The sequence below is a fragment of the Pseudophryne corroboree genome, chromosome 6 (assembly GCF_028390025.1).
Source record: "Pseudophryne corroboree isolate aPseCor3 chromosome 6, aPseCor3.hap2, whole genome shotgun sequence".
In the NCBI taxonomy this organism is placed as follows: Eukaryota; Metazoa; Chordata; class Amphibia; order Anura; family Myobatrachidae; genus Pseudophryne; species Pseudophryne corroboree.
In genome coordinates, this window is record NC_086449.1 from 390,707,548 (window position 1) to 390,729,434 (window position 21,887).

The 21,887-nt window shown below is 44.6% G+C and overlaps 1 protein-coding gene across 9 annotated transcripts in view; it reads left to right on the forward strand.

The window, feature by feature from the left end:
• The window catches only part of TASOR2 (transcription activation suppressor family member 2), a 259,706-nt gene that overhangs the window by 149,866 nt on the left and 87,953 nt on the right, over positions 1-21,887 (forward strand). For all 9 annotated transcript variants that reach the window (XM_063926781.1, XM_063926779.1, XM_063926786.1 and 6 more), the window contains one exon: positions 1,360-1,686. In XM_063926781.1, the coding sequence (XP_063782851.1) occupies positions 1,360-1,686 (327 nt within the window). The remainder of the gene's footprint in view (positions 1-1,359; positions 1,687-21,887) is intronic.

Consider the following 21,887-nt stretch of genomic DNA (forward strand, 5'->3'; position numbering starts at 1 on the left):
TCTATTAGAAAACACAGACACCCAACCAACTTTTCAAACATTTGAATCTCCCCCAATGTCTCTAGAAAATAATTTTTGTTCATAGAATTGTATGATAGCGGGATCGTGATCACGTGATTACCAGACAATAGCTGCTAAGTGGAATAATAATGTGAAAGAGTCCACCCTCTTTCATATGTGAGCAGGGCTGTCTCTACAGAAGTGTGGGCCTCTGGGCAAAGCAATGCACAAGGCCCCGGCTGCAATGGTGTCTGTGACGTCTGGGTTAAGGGGGTCGCTATAGACGTTTGGCGGTGACTTCTGGAGGGGGGTGGGGTCGATGGTATGTGTGCTATCCGTGGTTGTTTTTGGATCGACAAAAGACGTGTATTTTTTGTACCACAGGGTAGCTTTGTCCAGTAATTATAAGTGATCACCAGACAATAAGTACAAAGGTAACCTGAGGACAATTCACAATATAGCTTGGCAAGTCAAATCTTTTTGTAACGCTGCCCCTCCCTGTCGAGGATGATTGGGGCTTATCCTCCACAGTCTAGCTGTATACTCGGAGGATGAGTCCCTCTTGTTCTCTGCAGCGTAGGGGATAATCCAAAAAAGAAACAATGGCATGAAAGATTAGTTACTTTCTGTTAAAATACCTAGATTTTATTTTGATGTAGACCATGAAATGACTTCATTGGAATGTAACCAATAGTACTTCGTTTTTCAATCCAGATCTCGGAGACTGGTCCTTTATGTCCAAAATGCTTTTCATTGGTTACCTCTATAATATATTCCATCCATTTACTGTTGGAAAAAAAAATGTTAGGAAACATTTTATCTGTATGGGACTAGTAATTAGATTTCTCATTTGTTTGGTCACTAGCTGTCGTGACCAGCAATTCAGGAGTTTCTTTCTATTCATCTGTTTTTTTTCCCTACCTTTCCATTTCTCTTCCTCCCTCCTGTTCTCTTCTGTCTTTCTCCTCTCTCCTTCTCAGAGATGGTAACGGACAGATGACAACCTACTATTTTAGAACTTGTCTACATTAAAGTGGTGAATTTGGATATAATGTGACCACTTTCTGGCTATTAGTGTGGTCAGAGTACAAGAGACCGAAAGATTGGGGGAAATCTGATTGAGGGGAGGGGAGGGGGGGTGCATAGGGTAAAAAAGCCCTGCACAATATCTATTGTTTCCAATGAAATCACATTTGTAATGCGCTGGCGTGTTCGTAGCCCAGCAGATGTCTAGTCCAAAATACTAGAGTGTGTATACTTTTTATTTTAAGTGACATTTTGTGGTTTTTGGAGACTTAAATGTATATCATGCAAAACTTTGAATCGAACTAACTTGTGACATTTTGTTTCCTGCTGTAGGTTTTAGGAAGCATTCAGTCTCAAGCAAAGGAATGTGAGAAATACAGGAAAGTAGATGAAAGTGAACATCTGACTACAAGTGATGTGGTATCACAGAATATAATGCAGCAGAAAGCACTGGAGCTTACTGAAAGCACAGCCTCTAGCGTAGTCATTGATTTGGATTGCCTTAGTAACTCGTCTCAAGTAGATAAAGTAGGCTCTGCTCAGAGTGTAAATACTACACCAGAAGATCTATTAGAACGAGTGTCAGAGCACTCATCTGACAAGTTGGGGGATTCTGAATCAAAGGAGAATTCTAAGCTTATTACAAATGGAGTACATGAGGTAAGTTCTACGGTCAGTCATTGGGAAAAACATTACCAGATAAATTTGTTTCTCCTTATTAATAATCTAACATAAGTTATATTGCCTGCACTGAAAATCATGCATGCTTGCCACATAACTGTCCAATTAGATATTTGCATCATTGAACTGGTGTAACTACTACAGGGGTCATGGAGTGTTCATACAAGTCCGAACTGCTTTTATATGCATGTGCTAAATTCCATCATATGCACAGGTGATGAAAATGGCAAGAACCATCCACAAAACGTCTTCTGTGCGGGTTGGCTATGTGTCACAATATTGACAACGGGATCCCGGCTGTGAGATGGCCAGCGGGGGGGGGTGTTCCGAGCGCAACAAAGTACTTGCGGGCTCGCTAAGACTCTATGGCCTGCTGTGCTCGCCATAGGTTCTATTCCCACACTATGGGTGTCGTGGACACCCACGAGTGGGAATAGTCCCTGTTGGTCAGCGAACTTTTGAGAGGGTGGGATGTAGTGGGTGGGATGTAGTGGTCGGTATTGTGAGACTGTCTGTCACATAACTACATCCCTTCTGGGCAACTGTGAACCAGTCCCACAGTATCCTTCAAGAATGATTTAAAAATATACAAACCCGTACATTATTATGCAATAAATTGCTTCCTAGACTTCATCCAGTCTCCGTAATTTCTTCTTCATCCACTAGGGGACGCTGGAAGGTCTTTACGGTGGGGTATAGATGGTGGCTAAGTGGAGCCGGCACTTTAGAACTGTGACTGGCTCCTCCCCTCTATGCCTCCCCCCCACAGACCAGTTTGAAAAATGTTCCAGAGGGAGCCGGTCCTCTCTCTGGGCTTCTCCATTGAAATTTCTTAGAGATGAGGACAGACAGGCAGCCTACTACCCCTGTCTGTCTGCAACGTGGGAGCTACCGGTGGGACTTTGGTGCTGTTTTTATTAAAACTGTAGCCTCGGCTCTTGGCTATAGGGACATCAGTCCCTGGGGTAATTCCACAGACACTGCGTGCAGCGTCTGTCTGGTCCCCACAGCCTGTGCCCGGCCGGATAGCAAGGCAGGAAGGTGAGTACACGCCGGGGCTCTGACTAGCAGAGTCTCCGGTTCATGTTTCCTGCAGGGCACTTCCCCCAGTGGACTACACAGCCGGCCACTAGCCTCAGTGGTACTTCTGCTATCGGCCGTTTACTATTTTACAAACTGGGCGCCATTGGCGGGGGTCGGAGCTACGCTCCAGGCAGCTTCAGCCTCCAGTTTACATGAATGGGCTCAAATGGCGGGGGGCGGAGCTATGCTTCGGGCGGCATCAGCATCCAGAATGCTTGAATGGGCACCAGTAGCGAGGAGTGGAGCTGCACTCCTGGACGGCTTCTGCTTCCGGCTGGTGAGCGCGCGTCTCCACAGACTCTGTGCCATTACACTTCACCCTACAAGCGCCTCTTGCAGCAGGGACTCATTTCTCTAGCAACTGAAGTTCCCTCACCAGTGGCAGACAACTGGTAGTGTTGTTCCTGGGGGTGTGGAGAGTGCAGTGATTAAAGTTTTTATTTATATATATATATATATATATATATATATATATATATAACCCCTTGATGAAGTCAGATGGATGAAACGCGTTGGGTGTACCTCAAGTGACTCTCCATTTTTAAAGATGAGCATTATTTTCTTATCTAGATAATTTATATGTTTTATTGTTACTATATACGTTTTCCAGCCTTGTTTGTATTTGCTTTTAGCCATTACATAGATCTATTTTTAAAGCCCGTCCTTTTTATATAAAAAAAAATTTTCTTGTTTTTACTATTACCTTCCACTAAATAAATATTATACCTTTTTTTTTATATATATATACGTATCCTTTTATTCTTCATATTTTTATCCTTAAATTGCAGACACTGTCAGTCGCTAGCACCCCCACCTTCCTTTTACATTTTTTATATTTATTTATTTATTTATTAACAGTTTCTTATATAGCGCAGCATATTCCGTTGCGCTTTACAATTAGAACAACAGTAATAGAACAAAACTGGGTAAAAACAGACAGACAGAGGTAGGAAGGCCCTGCTCGCAAGCTTACAATCTATAGGGAAATAGGCATAGATACACAAGGATAGATGCTACCTATTGCATAATGGTCCACCAGATTGCTAGGTTCTTAATGGGTTGTATGATGATACCCCACAAAGTTATCCAAGTGTCAGGAGGGTGTGAGACTAAAGAAAGACAAGATATGTGATGTTATGAATATTCTACAGAGGATGTAATTAGATAGGGAAGCAGTGAAGGTTATGTCGGTGGGTCTGGAATTTGATAGGCTTGTCTGAAGAGGTGAGTTTTCAGGGAACATTTAAAGGTTTGGAGACTAGAGGCGAGTCTTACTGTGCGTGGGAGGGCATTCCACAGAGTGGGTGAAGCCCGGATAAAGTCCTGTAATTTTGAGTGTGAACAAGTAATGCGTGTGGATGAGAGACGTAGATCTTGTGCAGAGCGGAGAGGTCGGGTAGGGAGATATTTTGAGATGAGTGAAGAGATGTATGTTGGTGCAGTTTGGTTAATATATATATATATATATATATATATATATATATATATATATATATATATATATTTAGTGATGTGCACCTGAAATTTTTCGGGTTTTGGATTCGGTTCCGAGGCCGTGTTTTGGATTCGGACGCGTTTTGGCAAAACCTCCCTGAAAATTTTTTGTTGGATTCGGGTGTTTTTTTACAAAAAAAACCTCAAAAACAGCTTAAATCATAGAATTTTGGGGTCATTTTGATCCCATAGTATTATTAACCTCAATAACCATAATTTCCACTCATTTTCAGTCTATTCTGAACACTTCACACCTCACAATATTATTTTTAGTCCTAAAATTTGCACCGAGGTCACTGGATGACTAAGCTAAGCGACCCAAGTGGCCGACACAAACACCTTGCCCATCTAGGAGTGGCACTGCAGTGTCAGACAGGATGGCAGATTTAAAAAATAGTCCCCAAACAGCACATGATGCAAAGAAAAAAAGAGGTGCACCAAGGTCGCTGTGTGACTAAGCTAAGCGACACAAGTGGCCGACACAAACACCTGGCCCATCTAGGAGTGGCACTACAGTGTCAGGCAGGATGGCACTTCAAAAAAATAGTCCCCAAACAGCACATGATGCAAAGAAAAATGAAAGAAAAAAGAGGTGCAAGATGGAATTGTCCTTGGGCCCTCCCACCCACCCTTATGTTGTATAAACAGGACATGCACACTTTAACAAACCCATCATTTCAGCGACAGGGTCTGCCACACGACTGTGACTGAAATGACTGGTTGGTTTGGGCCCCCACCAAAAAAGAAGCAATCAATCTCTCCTTGCACAAACTGGCTCTACAGAGGCAAGATGTCCACCTCCTCCTCATTGTCCGATTCCTCACCCCTTTCACCGTGTACATCCCCCTTCTCACAGATTATTAATTCGTCCCCACTGGAATCCACCATCTCGGGTCCCTGTGTACTTTCTGGAGGCAATTGCTGGTGAATGTCTCCACGGAGGAATTGATTATAATTAATTTTGATGAACATCATCTTCTCCACATTTTCTGGAAGTAACCTCATACGCCGATTGCTGACAAGGTGAGCGGCTGCACTAAACACTCTTTCGGAGTACACACTGGAGGGGGGGCAATTTAGGTAAAATAAAGCCAGTTTGTGCAAGGGCCTCCAAATTGCCTCTTTTTCCTGCCAGTATACGTACGGACTGTCTGACGTGCCTACTTGGATGCGGTCACTCATGTAATCCTCCACCATTCTTTCAATGGTGACAGAATCATATGCAGTGACAGTAGACGACATGTCAGTAATTATTGGCAGGTCCTTCAGTCCGGACCAGACGTCGGCACTCGCTCCAGACTGCCCTGCATCACCGCCAGCGGGTGGGCTCGGAATTCTTAGCCTTTTCCTCGCACCCCCAGTTGCGGGAGAATGTGAAGGAGGAGCTGTTGACGGGTCACGTTCCGCTTGACTTGACAATTTTCTCACCAGCAGGTCTTTGAACCTCTGCAGACTTGTGTCTGCCGGAAAGAGAGATACAACGTAGGTTTTAAATCTAGGATCGAGCACAGTGGCCAAAATGTAGTGCTCTGATTTCAACAGATTGACCACCCGTGAATCCTGGTTAAGCGAATTAAGGGCTCCATCCACAAGTCCCACATGCCTAGCGGAATCGCTCTGTTTTATCTCCTCCTTCAATGTCTCCAGCTTCTTCTCCAAAAGCCTGATGAGGGGAATGACCTGACTCAGGCTACAGTGTCTGAACTGACTTCACGTGTGGCAAGTTCAAAGGGTTGCAGAACCTTGCACAACGTTGAAATCATTCTCCACTGCGCTTGAGTCAGGTGCATTCCCCCTCCTTTGCCTATATCGTAGGCAGATGTATAGGCTTGAATGGCCTTTTGCTGCTCCTCCATCCTCTGAAGCATATAGAGGGTTGAATTCCACCTCGTTACCACCTCTTGCTTCAGATGATGGCAGGGCAGGTTCAGGACTGTTTGCTGGTGCTCCAGTCTTCGGCACGCGGTGGCTGAATGCCGGAAGTGGCCCGCAATTCTTCGGGCCACCGACAGCATCTCTTGCACGCCCCTGTCGTTTTTTAAATAATTCTGCACCACCAAATTCAATGTATGTGCAAAACATGGGACGTGCTGGAATTTGCCCAGATGTAATGCACGCACAATATTGGTGGCGTTGTCCGATGTCACAAATCCCCAGGAGAGTCCAATTGGGGTAAGCCATTCTGCGATGATGTTCCTCAGTTTCCGTAAGAGGTTGTCAGCTGTGTGCCTCTTATGGAAAGCGGTGATACAAAGCATAGCCTGCCTAGGAACGAGTTGGCGTTTGCGAGATGCTGCTACTGGTGCTGCCGCTGCTGTTCTTGCTGCGGGAGGCAATACATCTACCCAGTGGGCTGTCACAGTCATATAGTCCTGACTCTGCCCTGCTCCACTTGTCCACATGTCCGTGGTTAAGTGGACACTGGGTACAACTGCATTTTTTAGGACACTGGTGACTCTTTTTCTGACGTCTGTGTACATTTTCGGTATCGCCTGCCTAGAGAAATGGAACCTAAATGGTATTTGGTACCGGGGACACAGTACCTCAATCAAGTCTCTAGTTCCCTGTGAATTAACGGTGGATACCGGAAACACGTTTCTCACCATCCAGGCTGCCAAGGCCTGAGTTATCCGCTTTGCAGCAGGATGACTGCTGTGATATTTCATCTTCCTCGCAAAGGACTGTTGGACAGTCAATTGCTTACTGGAAGTAGTACAAGTGATCTTCCGACTTCCCCTCTGGGATGACGATCGACTCCCAGCAGCAACAACAGCAGCGCCAGCAGCAGTAGGCGTTACACTCAAGGATGCATCGGAGGAATCCCAGGCAGGAGAGGACTCGTCAGACTTGACAGTGACATGGCCTGCAGGACTATTGGCTTTCCTGTGTAAGGAGGAAATTGACACTGAGGGAGTTGGTGGTGTGGTTTGCAGGAGCTTGTTTACAAGAGGAAGGGATTTAGTGGTCAGTGGACTGCTTCCGCTGTCATCCAAAGTTTTTTAACTTGTCACTGACTTCTGATGAATGCGGTCCAGGTGACGTATAAGGGAGGATGTTCCTAGGTGGTTAACGTCCTTACCCCTACTTATTACAGCTTGACAAAGGCAACACACGGCTTGACACCAGTTGTCCGCATTTCTGTTGAAATAATTCCACACCGAAGAGGTGATTTTTTTTGTATTTTGACCAGGCATGTCAATGGCCATATTCGTCCCACGGACAACAGGTGTCTCCCCGGGTGCCTGACTTAAACAAACCACCTCACCATCAGAATCCTCCTTGTCAATTTCCTCCCCAGCGCCAGCAAAACCCATATCCTCATCCTGGTGTACTTCAACAGTGACATCTTCAATTTGACTATCAGGAACTGGACTGCGGGTGCTCCTTCCAGCACTTGCAGGGGGCGTGCAAATGGTGGAAGGCGCAACCTCTTCCCGTCCAGTGTTGGGAAGGTCAGGCATCGCATCCGACACAATTGGACTCTCCTTGGGGATTTGTGATTTAGAAGAACGCACAGTTCTTTGCTGTGCTTTTGCCATCTTAACTCTTAAGTTTTCTAGCAGGAGGATGAGTGCTTCCATCCTCAGGTGAAGCTGAACCACTAGCCTTGAACATAGGCCAGGGCCTCAGCCGTTCCTTGCCACTCCGTGTTGTAAATGGCACATTGGCAAGTTTACGCTTCTCCTCAGACGATTTTGATTTAGATTTTTGGGTCATTTTACTGAGCTTTATTTTTTTGGCTTTTACATGCTCTCTACTATGACATTGGGCATCGGCCTTGGCAGACTACGTTGATGGCATTTCATCGTCTCGGCCATGACTAGTGGCAGCAGCTTCAGCACGAGGTGAAAGTGGATCTTGATCTTTCCCTATTTTACCCTCCACATTTTTGTTCTCCATTTTTTAATGTGTGGAATTATATGCCAGTAATATATCAATAGCAATGGCCAACTACTATATATACTGCGCACAACTGAAATGCACCACAGGTATGGATGGATAGTATACTTGACGACACAGAGGTAGGTAGAGCAGTGGCCTACTGTACCGTACTGCTATATAGTATATACTGGTGGTCAGCAAACTGTGCAAAACTGAAATGCACCACAGGTATGGATGGATAGTATATTTTTGACGACACAGAGGTAGGTAGAGCAGTGGCCTACTGTACCGTTCTGCTATATAGTATATACTGGTGGTCAGCAAACTGTGCAAAACTGAAATGCACCACAGGTATGGATGGATAGTATACTTGACGACACAGAGGTAGGTAGAGCAGTGGCCTACTGTACCGTACTGCTATATTTATAGTAATACTGGTGGTCAGCAAAATTCTGCACTGTCCTCCTACTATATACTACAATGCAGCACAAATATGGAGCGTTTTTCAGGCAGAGAACGTATAATACTGGTGGTCACTGGTCAGCAAAACTCTGCACTGTCCTCCTACTATATAATACTGCTGGTCCCCAGTCCCCACAATAAAGCAATTAGCACACTGAGCACAGATATTTGCAGCACACTGAGCACAGTCAGATATGGAGCGTTTTTCAGGCAGATATTTGCACTTGCAGCACACTGAGCACAGATATTTGCAGCACACTGAGCACAGATATTTGCAGCACAATTTGCAGCCCACTGAACATAGAAACTGAGAGGACGCCAGCCACGTCCTCTCACGATCATCTCCAATGCACGAGTGAAAAATGGCGGCGACGCGCGGCTCCTTATATAGAATACGAATCTCGCGAGAATCCGACCGCGGGATGATTACTTTCAGGCGCGCTCGGGTTAACCGAGCAAGGCGGGAGGATCCGAGATGCTCGGACCCGTGAAAAAAAAAGGTGAAGTTCGGATCCAGAGGATCCGAACCCGCTCATCACTAAAATAGATATATATAGAGAGACATATATGTATGTGTGTGTATGTATGTATGTATGTGTATATATATATATATATATATATATATATATATGTGTGTGTGTGTGTATGTATGTATGTGTATATATATATATATATATATATATATATGTGTGTGTGTATATGTGTGTGTGTGTGTGTGTGTGTGTATATATATATATATATATATATATATATATATATGTGTATGTATAGATATAGAGATATATATAGATAGATAGATATAGAGATATGTGTGTGTGTGTGTATGTATCCTAGCAAGTTGTACTGCATTTGCTGATTATGTCAAATGAATATCATGATTGAATAGTATAGGTATGATTCGTGGAACTACACATCCCAGCAAGTTGTACTGCATTTGCTGATTATGTCAAATGAATAGCATGATGGAATAGTCTAGGTATATTGAAAAAGCGAGTTTTTGTTGTTGTTGTTTTTCTCTTTGTAAAGATATAGTTGGCTGCCTTATTGGTATGTAATGTCTGTTTTTCTAAGCTAATTTATGGCCTTAGCTTAAAGGGGGGGTTGTATTGGGTGGAGTTTGCAATCATTGCATTCACATGGATATTGTTCCTATTTGAAGTCTAGTATACGGCTGGATAGCCATCGGCTGGTCGTGCTTACATAGAAGTGCTGACATAAAAGTGTTATTATAAAAATAGCGTTATACCTGCGTTAAACCGAAGGAAAATGGAAGGGAAACATCAACACACCAACACTACCACAAAAGGACTGCTTTAATGCCTCAAAAGTATGTAATTCATCTTATGCATATTATCTGTTTTTAAAAACCTATGAAAAGGCATCCCCAATCTGCTCACTACAGTTCTCTCTTAGGCAAACTTATGTATGTTTCTTGATGTAATGATTTCTTGTAAATGTCATTGCATGTGTGGGGAAGTTGCTCGGTGAAACATTTTATTATTGCATACTGACTGGTGTTTACCTCCTTTGAACATTTACCATTGTGGTCAGGTGTACTATATCTTTATATTTAGTAAGGTGTAGTCATGGTGTAAAGGACCGAGTATGATTACCGATTAGTAAAAGAAAACAAATACTGAGCAACATCCCCAAACAGGTAATTTCAACTTTAAACTTGTCATTTATTTTGTACGCTCTGGACATGGCTACTAATAACAAATGCACAGACAAAATTCTTAAAGCTATGTGTGCAAATGCTAGGAGCTTAGGAGACAAAATTCCAGAGCTAATTGCAATAATGACAAGCGATAACCTGGATTTTGTGGCAATTACAGAGTCTTGGTGCAATGAGAATCATGACTGGGACTTAGCTATACCAGGATACAATTTATTTAGGAAAGATAGAATAGGAGGAGGGGTAGCAATGTATGTGAAAAAAAGCATAAATGCTACTTTAATACAAAATATTGAAGCCAAAACTGAGGCCCTTTGGGTCACCATAGAAACTGGGAAGAAGGACATTATTCGCATTGGGGTGATCTATAGACCACCAGGCCAGGGGTAGGATTTGGGCAGGAACCTATTGTTGGACATATCTAAAATGGCTTTTAAGGGAGAAGTCATAATCATGGGAGACTTTAATTTACCTGATGTAAATTGGGAGGGGTCTTTTGCAAGTTCAGCTACAAGTGGCAAATTTTTACATTCCTTACAGGGAGCATCTCTCAAGCAATTGGTGAGGGAGCCCACACGCAAAGACTCAATATTAGATCTAATTCTTACAAATGGTGATAGGATATCTGATATATATGTGGGTGAGCACCTGGGATCCAGTGATCATCAAGCAGTATGGTTTAGTATAAAGACAGGATCCAACTCCTGTCACACAAAAACAAAGGTGTTGGATTTTAGAAATGCTGACTTTGCAAAAATGGGGAGATGTTTAAGTGATTCATTGGCAGACTGGAGGAACTTGGAAGGAGTGCAAGAGAGGTGGAAAAAACTGAAAAGTGCACTGCTAAGTGCAACAGACCTTTGTATCAAAATGATTAGGAAAAGCACCAGGAAAAGGAAGCCAGTGTGGTTCACAAAAGAAGTATCAACTAGTGTGAAAGCAAAAAAGATGGCTTTTAGGAAATACAAACAGACTCAAAATAATAACGACAAAGAGGTGTATCTGGACAGACGGAAGGATGCTAAGAAAGTGATCAGACGTGCAAAGGCAGAAGCTGAGGAGAAAATGGCCCAGTCAGTAGATAAAGGGGGCAAAACTTTTTTTAAGTATATAAGTGAAAGGAGAAAATCAAATGGAGGAATAATAAGACTTAAGACAGAGAGTGGGCATTTGGTGGAGGGAGACAAGTCAATAGCAGATCACCTAAATAATTATTTTTGCTCAGTATTTACTACAGAAGAAGGGATGGGGCCACAGTTAAGTTGCAAGGACATTCATAAAAATAAGGTAGATGAAAATACATTTACAGAGGAAAAGGTCCTAACAGAACTTTCAAAACTAAAAGTGGATAAATTAATGGGACCAGATGGGATACACCCAAGGATACTCAAAGAGCTAAAAGATGTGCTGGTTACACCTCTAACAGAATTATTTAACCAGTCACTAAATACAGGTGCTATTCCAGAGGACTGGAAAAGAGCAAATGTAGTTCCACTGCACAAAAGTGGAAGCAAGGAAGAAGCAAGTAACTACAGACCAGTAAGCCTTACATCAGTAGTAGGGAAAGTAATGGAAAAACTATTAAAAGAAAGAGTAGTGGAATATCTTAAATCAAACAACTTACAGGATCCAAAACAGCATGGATTTACTGGTGGGAGATCATGCCAAACAAATCTTATTGACTTTTTTGACTCTGTGATGAAAATAATAGATCAAGGGGGAGCTGTAGATGTAGCATATCTAGACTTTAGTAAGGCATTTGACACTGTCCCACATCGCAGACTGCTAAATAAACTTGAAAGCCTGGGGGTGGATTATTAATCAGTTAAATGGATAAGAACCTGGTTGCAGGATAGGAAACAGACAGTCGTAGTTAATGGAGTGCAATCTATGGAGGGAAATGTTACCAGTGGAGTACCCCAGGGATCTGTACTTGGTCCAGTTCTCTTTAATATCTTTGTTGGTGACATTGCAGATGGTATTGAAGGGAAGATATGCCTTTTTGCAGATGATACAAAGATATGCAACAGGGTAGACACACCGGGAGGGGTCAAACAAATGATTAATGACCTAGGTAGGCTTGAGAAATGGTCAAGAACGTGGCAACTACAGTTTAATGCTAAAAAATGCAAAATCATGCACTTGGGTCTCAAAAACCCAAAGGCTAAGTATAGTATCAAGGGTACTATAATGGAAACTACTGAGGATGAAAGAGATTTAGGAGTCACTATTTCAAGTGACTTGAAGGCAGGAAAGCAATGCAACAAAGCAATGAGAAAGGCAAGTCAGATGCTTGGTTGCATAGGGAGAGGAATCAGTAGCAGGAAAAAAGAAGTGATAATGCCACTGTATAGGTCATTGGTACGGCCCCATCTGGAATACTGTGTCCAGTTCTGGAGACCCTATCTCCAGAAGGATATAAATACATTAGAGAGTGTACAAAGAAGGGCAACTAAAATGGTGCATGGCCTACATCACAAAACTTACCCGGAAAGGCTAAAAGATCTTAACATGTATAGTTTGGAGGAGAGAAGGGAAAGGGGGGACATGATAGAAACTTTCAAATATATCAAGGGTCTTAACAAAGTTCAGGAGGGAAACATTCTTCAAAGGAAAAGAAGTATTAGAACTCGAAGGCATACATTGAGACTGGAGGGGGGGAGGTTCAGGGGAAATTTAAGGAAAAATTACTTCACAGAAAGGGTAGTGGATAAGTGGAATAGCCTCCCATCAGAGGTGGTAGAGGCTAAGACTGTAGGGCAATTTAAACATGCTTGGGACAGGCATATGAATATCCTTACAAAGAATTAAGGTTAAAAAAGGGTTGAGAGGGGGGGCGTGGCTAGGCTGCTGAAGGGGAAAGAAGTGCAGCCTGAGAGCTCCTGCAGGACACCTTACTAAAACCCCGTTTTGGTGCGTTTAAAATCACCTACCAGCTCCTACCCTTCTACCTTACTATATACAAGCCGGCTTGGAGTGTTCTGGGGGGATCCCGCGGAATCAGGGCGGAACGAGTAAGGCCTCCGGACGGCAGTGCCGCTCGGGCACGCCGCGGGCGGTGAGGAGCCTAGTGCCCCACACAATCTCAGGATAGAGGGGCGGCCACACAGCTACTCGTGACCTCTCGCTAGGCCTAGTGAGACTAAACTGGGCTGGGACCTGGGCGTCCTCTATCCGCCTACAGACCACTGCGGCCTCCTGTTGACTACCTGCCACCTTGACCCTCCTATAGTCTGCTGTAGTCCCCTCCGAACCGGGATTTATTTACAAAGCCTAACTAAGGCACAGTGCCTGACCTGCAGCCCTTGTGGCCCCGCGATAACCATTCTCCGGATAACCGCGGATGCCGGTGCGGCCTTCCCACCGGAGCTATGTGAATACCAACAACGGAACATGAATCACCGTGTTCTATATGATGCCATGCTGCAGTCCACAGCGCTTGCAGGAGCACGCCTGATGTATATTATGCTATAACAAGACCAAACCACGCAGAGGGGATAACGGGCTCTACTTCAGATTGGGATATGTCCTAAACGTTTTCTTCCTCGGGGCACCGCTCTGGACTCTGCTCTCTTCACTCAGACAAATGACAAGACGGCGCCGATCTGGCAACGCGTCAAAAGCTAAACCCGCGACTACACAAGCTGCAGCCTTTCATACTCTATTTGGCGCCCCTGTTCCTGACCCCGCCATCTCTACACCTCTCCCTGACTCCTGGCCGTCAAACATAATGGAGGAGACCGAGGCCCCGCCCTCTCCGAAACACCGACAAGCCGGGCCTGTGAGCAGGGACACTGCGGATATGACGGCAGTCCTCATACAACTACGCTCTCTTCCGACTCGCCAAGACATCCAACAAGATTTGTCTAATATGGAAAAAAGAATCCATGATTCCTTACAAGCGAGCCTATCCACCATCCAATCTGATCTCACGCAAGTAGCAAACAGAGTGGTCGACCTGGAGGATCACAGAGATGCAACGGACTCGAAACTCGCTGACCTCCACGATCTAGTATCTCGATACTCACGTACCACAACTGAAATGAGACGTAGGCTGGATGATATAGACAACAGAGGTAGACGGAACAATTTAAGAGTCAAAGGTTTACCTGAAGATGTACAGCCCCAGGCTCTAGTGACGACACTGACTACAATATTTAACAACCTCATTGGCGTCGATCCCAGCTCTCAGATAGAGTTTGATAGAGCACATCGGGCACTACGGCCGAGAGGAGCACCCACGGAGCGGCCTAGAGATGTCATCTGCCGGTTGCACTACTTTCAAGTGAAAGAGACTATACTACAGAAATCAAGACAGACCCCGACCATAGATTTTAATGGCCACCACATACAGATTTTCCAGGACCTCTCTTGGATGACCCTACAGCAAAGGCGACTCCTCCATCCCCTCACGGAAGCTCTTCGGAAGAAGGATATCAGATTCCGCTGGGGCTTCCCTTTGAGCATACAAGTCACCCGAGATGGGAACAGACATGTTCTGGAGGACTATGATGGTGTCCCATCATTTTGTACCGCACTGGGTCTGCCGCTGATCTCACTGCCAAATTGGATGGACCCCCTGCAGCTTCCCACTCCGACACAGGCCCGCAGGGAGCCTTGGAAAACAGTGGGCACCTCCAGACGACGCAATCGGACTGGGAAACCTGCCGAAGCATCGGGAATTTCTTGATTCCGTCGACCAGCCTAAATTGTGTTATCTTTTTCTTTTTTTCCTGGTTACCCCACTGCATGATCACATTGATATTGTTATTGGTTGTTTAATGTGTGAGCTTCAACTGCCCTGTGAGTACATGCTTCTTTCTTAATGTTAGAAATTATTTACGTAATTAACCAGGGCGATTGCTTGTAGGTGGTGCGGGATTAGGTGACAGAGTGGGGGGAGGAGGTTGTTTTGTTTCCTTCTACCCACTTCCTTACCGACCAGGATATATCCCTTGGGATTGTTACCTTACTTACTTACTTACTTACTAAAAATTGTTGAGCCCGATATCACCCTTTAAACCCCCCTTCCTCTGCTGTATATTTTTTAGACCATGGGAAGCTTAATCTATACCCGTGGCTATCAATGCAGAGACAGCTACTATATGTTGTTGTATATGTTTCCTTTTTCTTTTTTGTTTTTTGGGTTTTTCCCATCTCTTTCTATGCTACAATTCCTATGTCTCCCTTTCCTTCCTCATGTGTCCACCCGCCCTCCCCCCCCCCCCTGTGCCACTACCACTTTCAGCTATCTCATGATGCAACAATGTGTCAGAGTCATAGTCGAGATGTATCATTCAATAAGCCGATCCCTGCTTTCATTTCTATATGGCTAGCTTAAAAATTGTTTCGTACAATGTAAAGGGTTTAAATATCCCTGAAAAGAGATCAGGCCTACTACATACCTTACATATTGATGGGGCGGAAGTTGTTTTCCTGCAGGAAACACATTTCAAGCAGGGGGTCTCCCCCGGCCTTTGCTCTCGTCATTTTCCCACTGGTTATTTTAACGACTACTCGGGGGCGAAGGCTAGGGGGGTTGCCATTCTTTTTGCCAAGCATTTGAGATTGCTGGATGTCTCCGTGACACTGATCGGTGACGGGAGAGGGATCCTGGTTAGAGCTTCCATAGCCCATCAGACATTCACCTTCGTAAACCTCTACCTTCCCAACCAGGGCCAAACCCGGTTCCTTAGAGAATCTTTGGAACTAATCGAGCAAAACATACTAGGTACTCTGGTAGTGGGTGGGGATCTTAATTGGGTCCTGGAACCTCGCTTGGATTCTTCCTCTGGGTCTCCACGAAATACTCTTAGAGAGTCCAGGAGATTTAGGACTGTTTTACATGATTTTCAATTGGTTGACGCCTGGCGTCTTCTGCACCCTGTAGATAAGGATTTTACCTTTTACTCACCCCCACATAACTCATATTCTTGAATAGACTACCTCTGTGTGAGCCATGCCCATCTAGATTTATTGGTCGATGCAACTATCGGCCAAATAACGATGTCAGACCATGCACCGATTACGCTAACCCTCGTTCTCCGTCATCCCCCCCCCCCCAAACACTGGCGCTGGCGATTCAATGAACAACTCCTTCGAGATCCTGTTTATCGAGGCCAAATTGAGACAGCAATAGACGACTATGTCTCTTTGAACGCGACTGGAGATATATCTCCGGTTGTATTATGGGAAGCACACAAATGTGTGATTAGAGGCCAGTGCATACAAATGGGCTCACGTCTGAAAAAACAGAAAGCTGAATGTAGAAATGCCTTATTAGAGAAAATCAAAATACTAGAATTGACTCATAAATCCACGTTGACGTCGGATACTTATGTTGAACTCCAAACAGCGAGACAAGCCCTTAATAACTTACTTAGTGACGGTACCCGTAGGGCGTTCCGTAAATGTAGACATAAATATCATAGATGGGGAAATAAACCCGGTAAACTTCTAGCACGTGCTCTTAGAGCTCAGAGATCTTTGACATACATACCCAAGCTCACAGGTGCTGACGGGATAACCCGGGCCTCTGATACGGAGATAGCGGCGATCTTCCATACTTATTACTCAGCCTTATACAACTTGACCTCTGAGCAGACGACAACCGCACGCGCTGACCACAAACATAAAATACAGGAATTTTTGGATGAGATCTCTTTCCCGACTCTTCCATCGGACATTACTCGGGCACTAGATGACCCCTTTACTGGGGAAGAACTGATGGCTGCCCTAAAAGCGTCTCCCAATGGTAAAAGCCCGTGGCCGGATGGTTTCCCAGTCACATATTATAAGGCCTTCCAGGATAAACTCAGCCCCCTTCTCCTGCAAGCCTGCAATGCCATATCATCAATGGCTCCTTTTTCAAGCCAGTCCTTAAGCGCCCATATTACTGTCATTCCAAAAGACTCTAAAGACCCGACGCTCCCTTCTAGCTATAGGCCGATTTCGCTATTAAATGTAGATGTTAAGTTATTTGCAAAGCTCATGGCTAATCGCCTTAAGCCACTGCTACCAGATATAATCCACCCTGATCAAGTCTGCTTTGTTATGGGCAGAGAGGCCAGAGATAATACTATTAGAGTCATCGATCTGATGGCTCACGCGCAGATGACTGATACGCCTCTCATGCTCCTTTCCACAGACGCAGAAAAGGCCTTTGATCGGGTGGATTGGGATTTTATGGAGGCAGTACTTCGGCGATTGGGTCTGGGGGATGCTTTTCTACAAAAGATCCTCTCACTATATAGGGCCCCATCTGCTCGGGTCAGGGTGAATGGCGTCCTTTCTGAATCCATATCAATCTCTAACGGCACACGCCAGGGTTGCCCGCTGTCACCCTTAATCTTTGTTTTATGCATGGAGGCCCTGGCACGTGCGATTAGACGCAACCCTGACATTGCGGGACTGCGGGTGGGTAAAGCTGACCATCGCCTGGCCCTCTTTGCTGATGACTTATTGGCAGTCACAACGAACCCCCTGATCTCACTACCCAACCTTGTGAAAGAATTCGCACGGTTCGGAGATATGTCGAATTTTAAAATCAATTATTCGAAATCCATGGCAATGAATGTCACACTTCCATCTGCCACGGCATCCCTCTTATCGCAATCATTCCAATTCACATGGCAAAAATCCCATATTACATATCTAGGAATTCAGATTCCAGCGACACTTACCACTATGACTGCTATTAATCATACCCCTCTACTCCGTAAACTGAGACAGGAGATGAGGCACTGGCTCACACAGAGGTTCTCATGGCTAGGCCGTATAAATATAATAAAGATGAACATTCTTCCCAGGTTGCTATACCTTTTTCAAACCATTCCTTTGAAACTTTCCTCTCAATTTTTAGCTGAAGCACACAAGGCGATAAGCCACTTTATTTGGGGGGGCCGGAAACCTAGGTTCAAGCATAGCCATTTATCTAGACTGAAATCTCAAGGCGGACAACAACTGCCTATGATTTCCGCATACTACCATGCCACGTTACTGCATAGAGTGGTGGATTGGTCCCGTCCCATGCCACATAGAAAGCAGTGGGTTGAACTGGAATCGTCTTCTACCAATCTTAACCTACAGACAGTGCCCTGGCTTCCTAGATTTAGCCGCTCATCACATCCCACAGTGGGGCCCACTTTAGCCTTATGGCGGACGCTTCGCTACAAGATGGGAATTTCATCTAGACGAACATCCCTTAGGCCTATTTTCGACAACCCGTTGTTCCCCCCGGGAGAGTCCAATAAGATTGCTTCTAGATGGGAAGGGGCGGGTGTGACTAGGGTGGGTCACTTGCTTACACATGGTAAAATCAAAACGTTCTCTGAAATACAGAGCGCAGGCGATATTCTCGCTAAAGATTATTGGTTCTACCTTCAGGTACACCATTTTGTTACTTCACAACGAGAGGCGACAGACTTTTATAAAGCTCTCACTCCCTTTGAATCCATGTGTGATCAGGAGATAAACCCCTCACACGTAGTGTCCGGTATCTACAAGATTCTTCAACAGAGTTTCTTTCCTACTGTCCCCTATTTCTGTGACGCATGGGATAAAGATTTAATACACCGGGGAATCAAGATCCACTGGGACACACACTGCAAGGTTATGGCACAATGCTCCACTAGTCTGGACGTTGTGGAAACGCAATACAAATTACTGACGAGATGGTATAGATGCCCGTCTCTTTTACATAAATTTTTCCCCTCGGTCTCCCCTCTGTGTTGGCGATGTGGTACGGGTACAGGCACACTGATCCATATATGGTGGGACTGCCCGTCGATTGCCCCATTCTGGAAAACGATCATGGATATATCCACAAAGATTTTGGGTGGCCCAGTCCCACTGGGCCCAGATTTCTGGCTATTATCACATTCGGATATACCCCTCTCTCGCTACAAGAAATCCCTCATTAAACACTTAAACAACGCAGCAAGAGCTGTAATCCCGGTGCACTGGAGATCCACAAACCCACCGACACTATGGGAGTGGTTCCAACGCATTGATTTTTACATGCATATGGAGGATGTTTATTCTGCCGCCTTAGACAAATACTCAGACTATATGGCTACTTGGCTTCCTTGGATTGAATTCAAGACTAATAAGACCTATGCTGATTATGCACCCTGACTATACACTGCGGACGGAGGTTCTTAGGGCCTCCGCTCTAGCTTTGAGATATTCTACGTGTGTGGCCCACTTACTTTCCTCCCCACTCTTCTTCCCCCCTCTTTCCCTTCTTCCCCTTGTCCTCTTCTCTATCTATCTGTTCCAAATGTCGAATGCCTCATACCCTATATAAATGCTATGTTATTAAGCGATACCATCATGGGGCTGCCTTTGATTTTAGATTTTGTAAATTCTATTGAACGTTACACGGTTTAAGATAATATAAATGAATCTGCTGATTTCTTTTTGCTGCAAACATTTACTGATATATATAACTACAGCTGATAAATCATATGACTGTTATATGCGTTCTATTTTGGATACATATGTTGACACATTTGGAAAATGTTTTATATTATAAAATGAAAAATAAAGAATTTAAAAAAAAAAAAGGGTTGAGATTGCCCAAAGGATAAAATAAAAAAGGGGCAGACTAGATGGGCCAAGTGGTTCTTATCTGCTGTCAAATTCTATGTTTCTATATATATATATATATATATATATATATATCCTATTTAGTTTACAGTTTTTATTACTGTATCTACTGATTGGGCATCCTGACTGGTTCCTTCACCTGTGCTCTCCCTTCCCTTCTCTTGTTTTTTATTTTATTTTCCTTACTCTGTGTGTGTGTGTGTGTGTGTGTGTGTGTGTGTGTGTGTGTGTGTGTGTGTGTGTGTGTGTGTGTGTGTGTGTGTGTACGGCTGACATTTACAGTATGACCAGCAGGGGCAATCACTCTAAGGCTTCACAGAAGCTTTATGCCTGCAACAAATGTTCGGCAAAATTTACACAACAGACTGAGGGTTCTTTATATTGTGATAACTATGAATCGGCTAACCAAGGGGAGAGTTCGGCCAGTGTACAGGACCCCTCTCCCTCTTGGTTATCTCAACTGACAGGGGTCATGTCTGATTTGTCTGCGGAACTGGCTGCTACTCGTAAAGATAGGGAAGTTGCCAGGTCCCAGGCTCCACTACCTGAGCCAGATTGGGCTCTTAATTTGGCCAGGTTAGTTGACGGTCTACGGAGAACCATGGGGGCGTCAAGGTCTCCTACTGCTGGTACTTCCCAGACAAGTGATGGCTAACCTTGACACTCCAGCTGTTGTTGAACTACATATCATATTGTTATTTGGCCATGCTAAAACTGCTGCAGGGCATGCTGGGATGTGTAGTTCAACAACAGCTAGAGTTTCAAGGTTAGCCATCACTGTCCCAGATGAGTCAGACGCTGAAGAATTGCTTCCCCTAGAGGTGGGGGAAGTGGAACTAGATTCAGAAGCTGAATTGGTACAGGAAGAAATGGAGTTTGAATCTAAGGGTTTAGACGCACTTATTTTATCAGTGCGACAAGTTTTACAGATTACAGCGTCGGATACGGCTCAGCCGCAGCCTTACTTTTTTTTTACCAAGAAACAAAGGAATGCTGTCTCTTTTCCCATTTCTGCTGAAATTGACAATCATTTTGCTTTAGTATGGAAGCACCCTGAATAGGAGTTTCAGGTTACCCGCCGGCTGTTGCTTTCTTACCCTTTTCCAGAGGAAAATAGATCTAAGTGGGAGAACCCTCCAATGGTAGATCCCTCCTTATCTAGATGATCAAAAAAGACCGTTCTGCCGGTAGCTTATGCTACCTCCTTAAATGAACAGGCAGATCGCAGATTGGAAAATACTTTAAAGTCCATATATTCTGCAGCGGGTGTACTTCTTCGTCCTATCCTGGTAGGTCTTTGGGTTAACAGGAACAATTGGTAGCAGGTCTACATTCTGGTCTTTCCACTGAGCAATTGATTACCTTGTTATATTTAGGAGAGGCGTCCAAGGATGCTGGAACTATTGGATCCAGAATTTCTGCTTTGTCGGTTTCAGCTCGCCGCGCGCTCTGGCTTAGATAATGGCAGGCAGATGCAGAATCCAAAAAGGCTGTGGAAGCTATTCCTTTTAATGGCGAGTTTCTATTTGGTCAAGAATTGGATACTCTGATTTCCAAAGCCACAGGAGGTAAGTCGACGTATCTTCCTTCGGCAGCTCCTACTCCTAGGAAGACTTTCAGGGCCGTCCTTTCGAGTTCTGTCCATATTAAGAGAACGTGGCAGAGGTGGATCCACCTCGTTCAGAGGTAACAGGCCGAGGTCATGCTGCAACCCCAGCAACTTTGCAGCAGGACCCAAATCCTGCCGCTAAGCCCACCGCATGACTGGCTCCCCTCCTGCCTGGGGGCTCCCAGGGTGGGAGCTCGTCTGCTGGATTTTGGACAGGTTTGGTCAGAGACATCATATCACAGGGTTTCAAACTCGATTTTCAGTTAAAACCTCCTACAAGATTTTTTACCACAGGTTTGCCAGTTTCGCAGGAACGTTAGGATTCCCTTCTCCAGGCGATCCAAAAACTTCTGGATATAGGAGTCA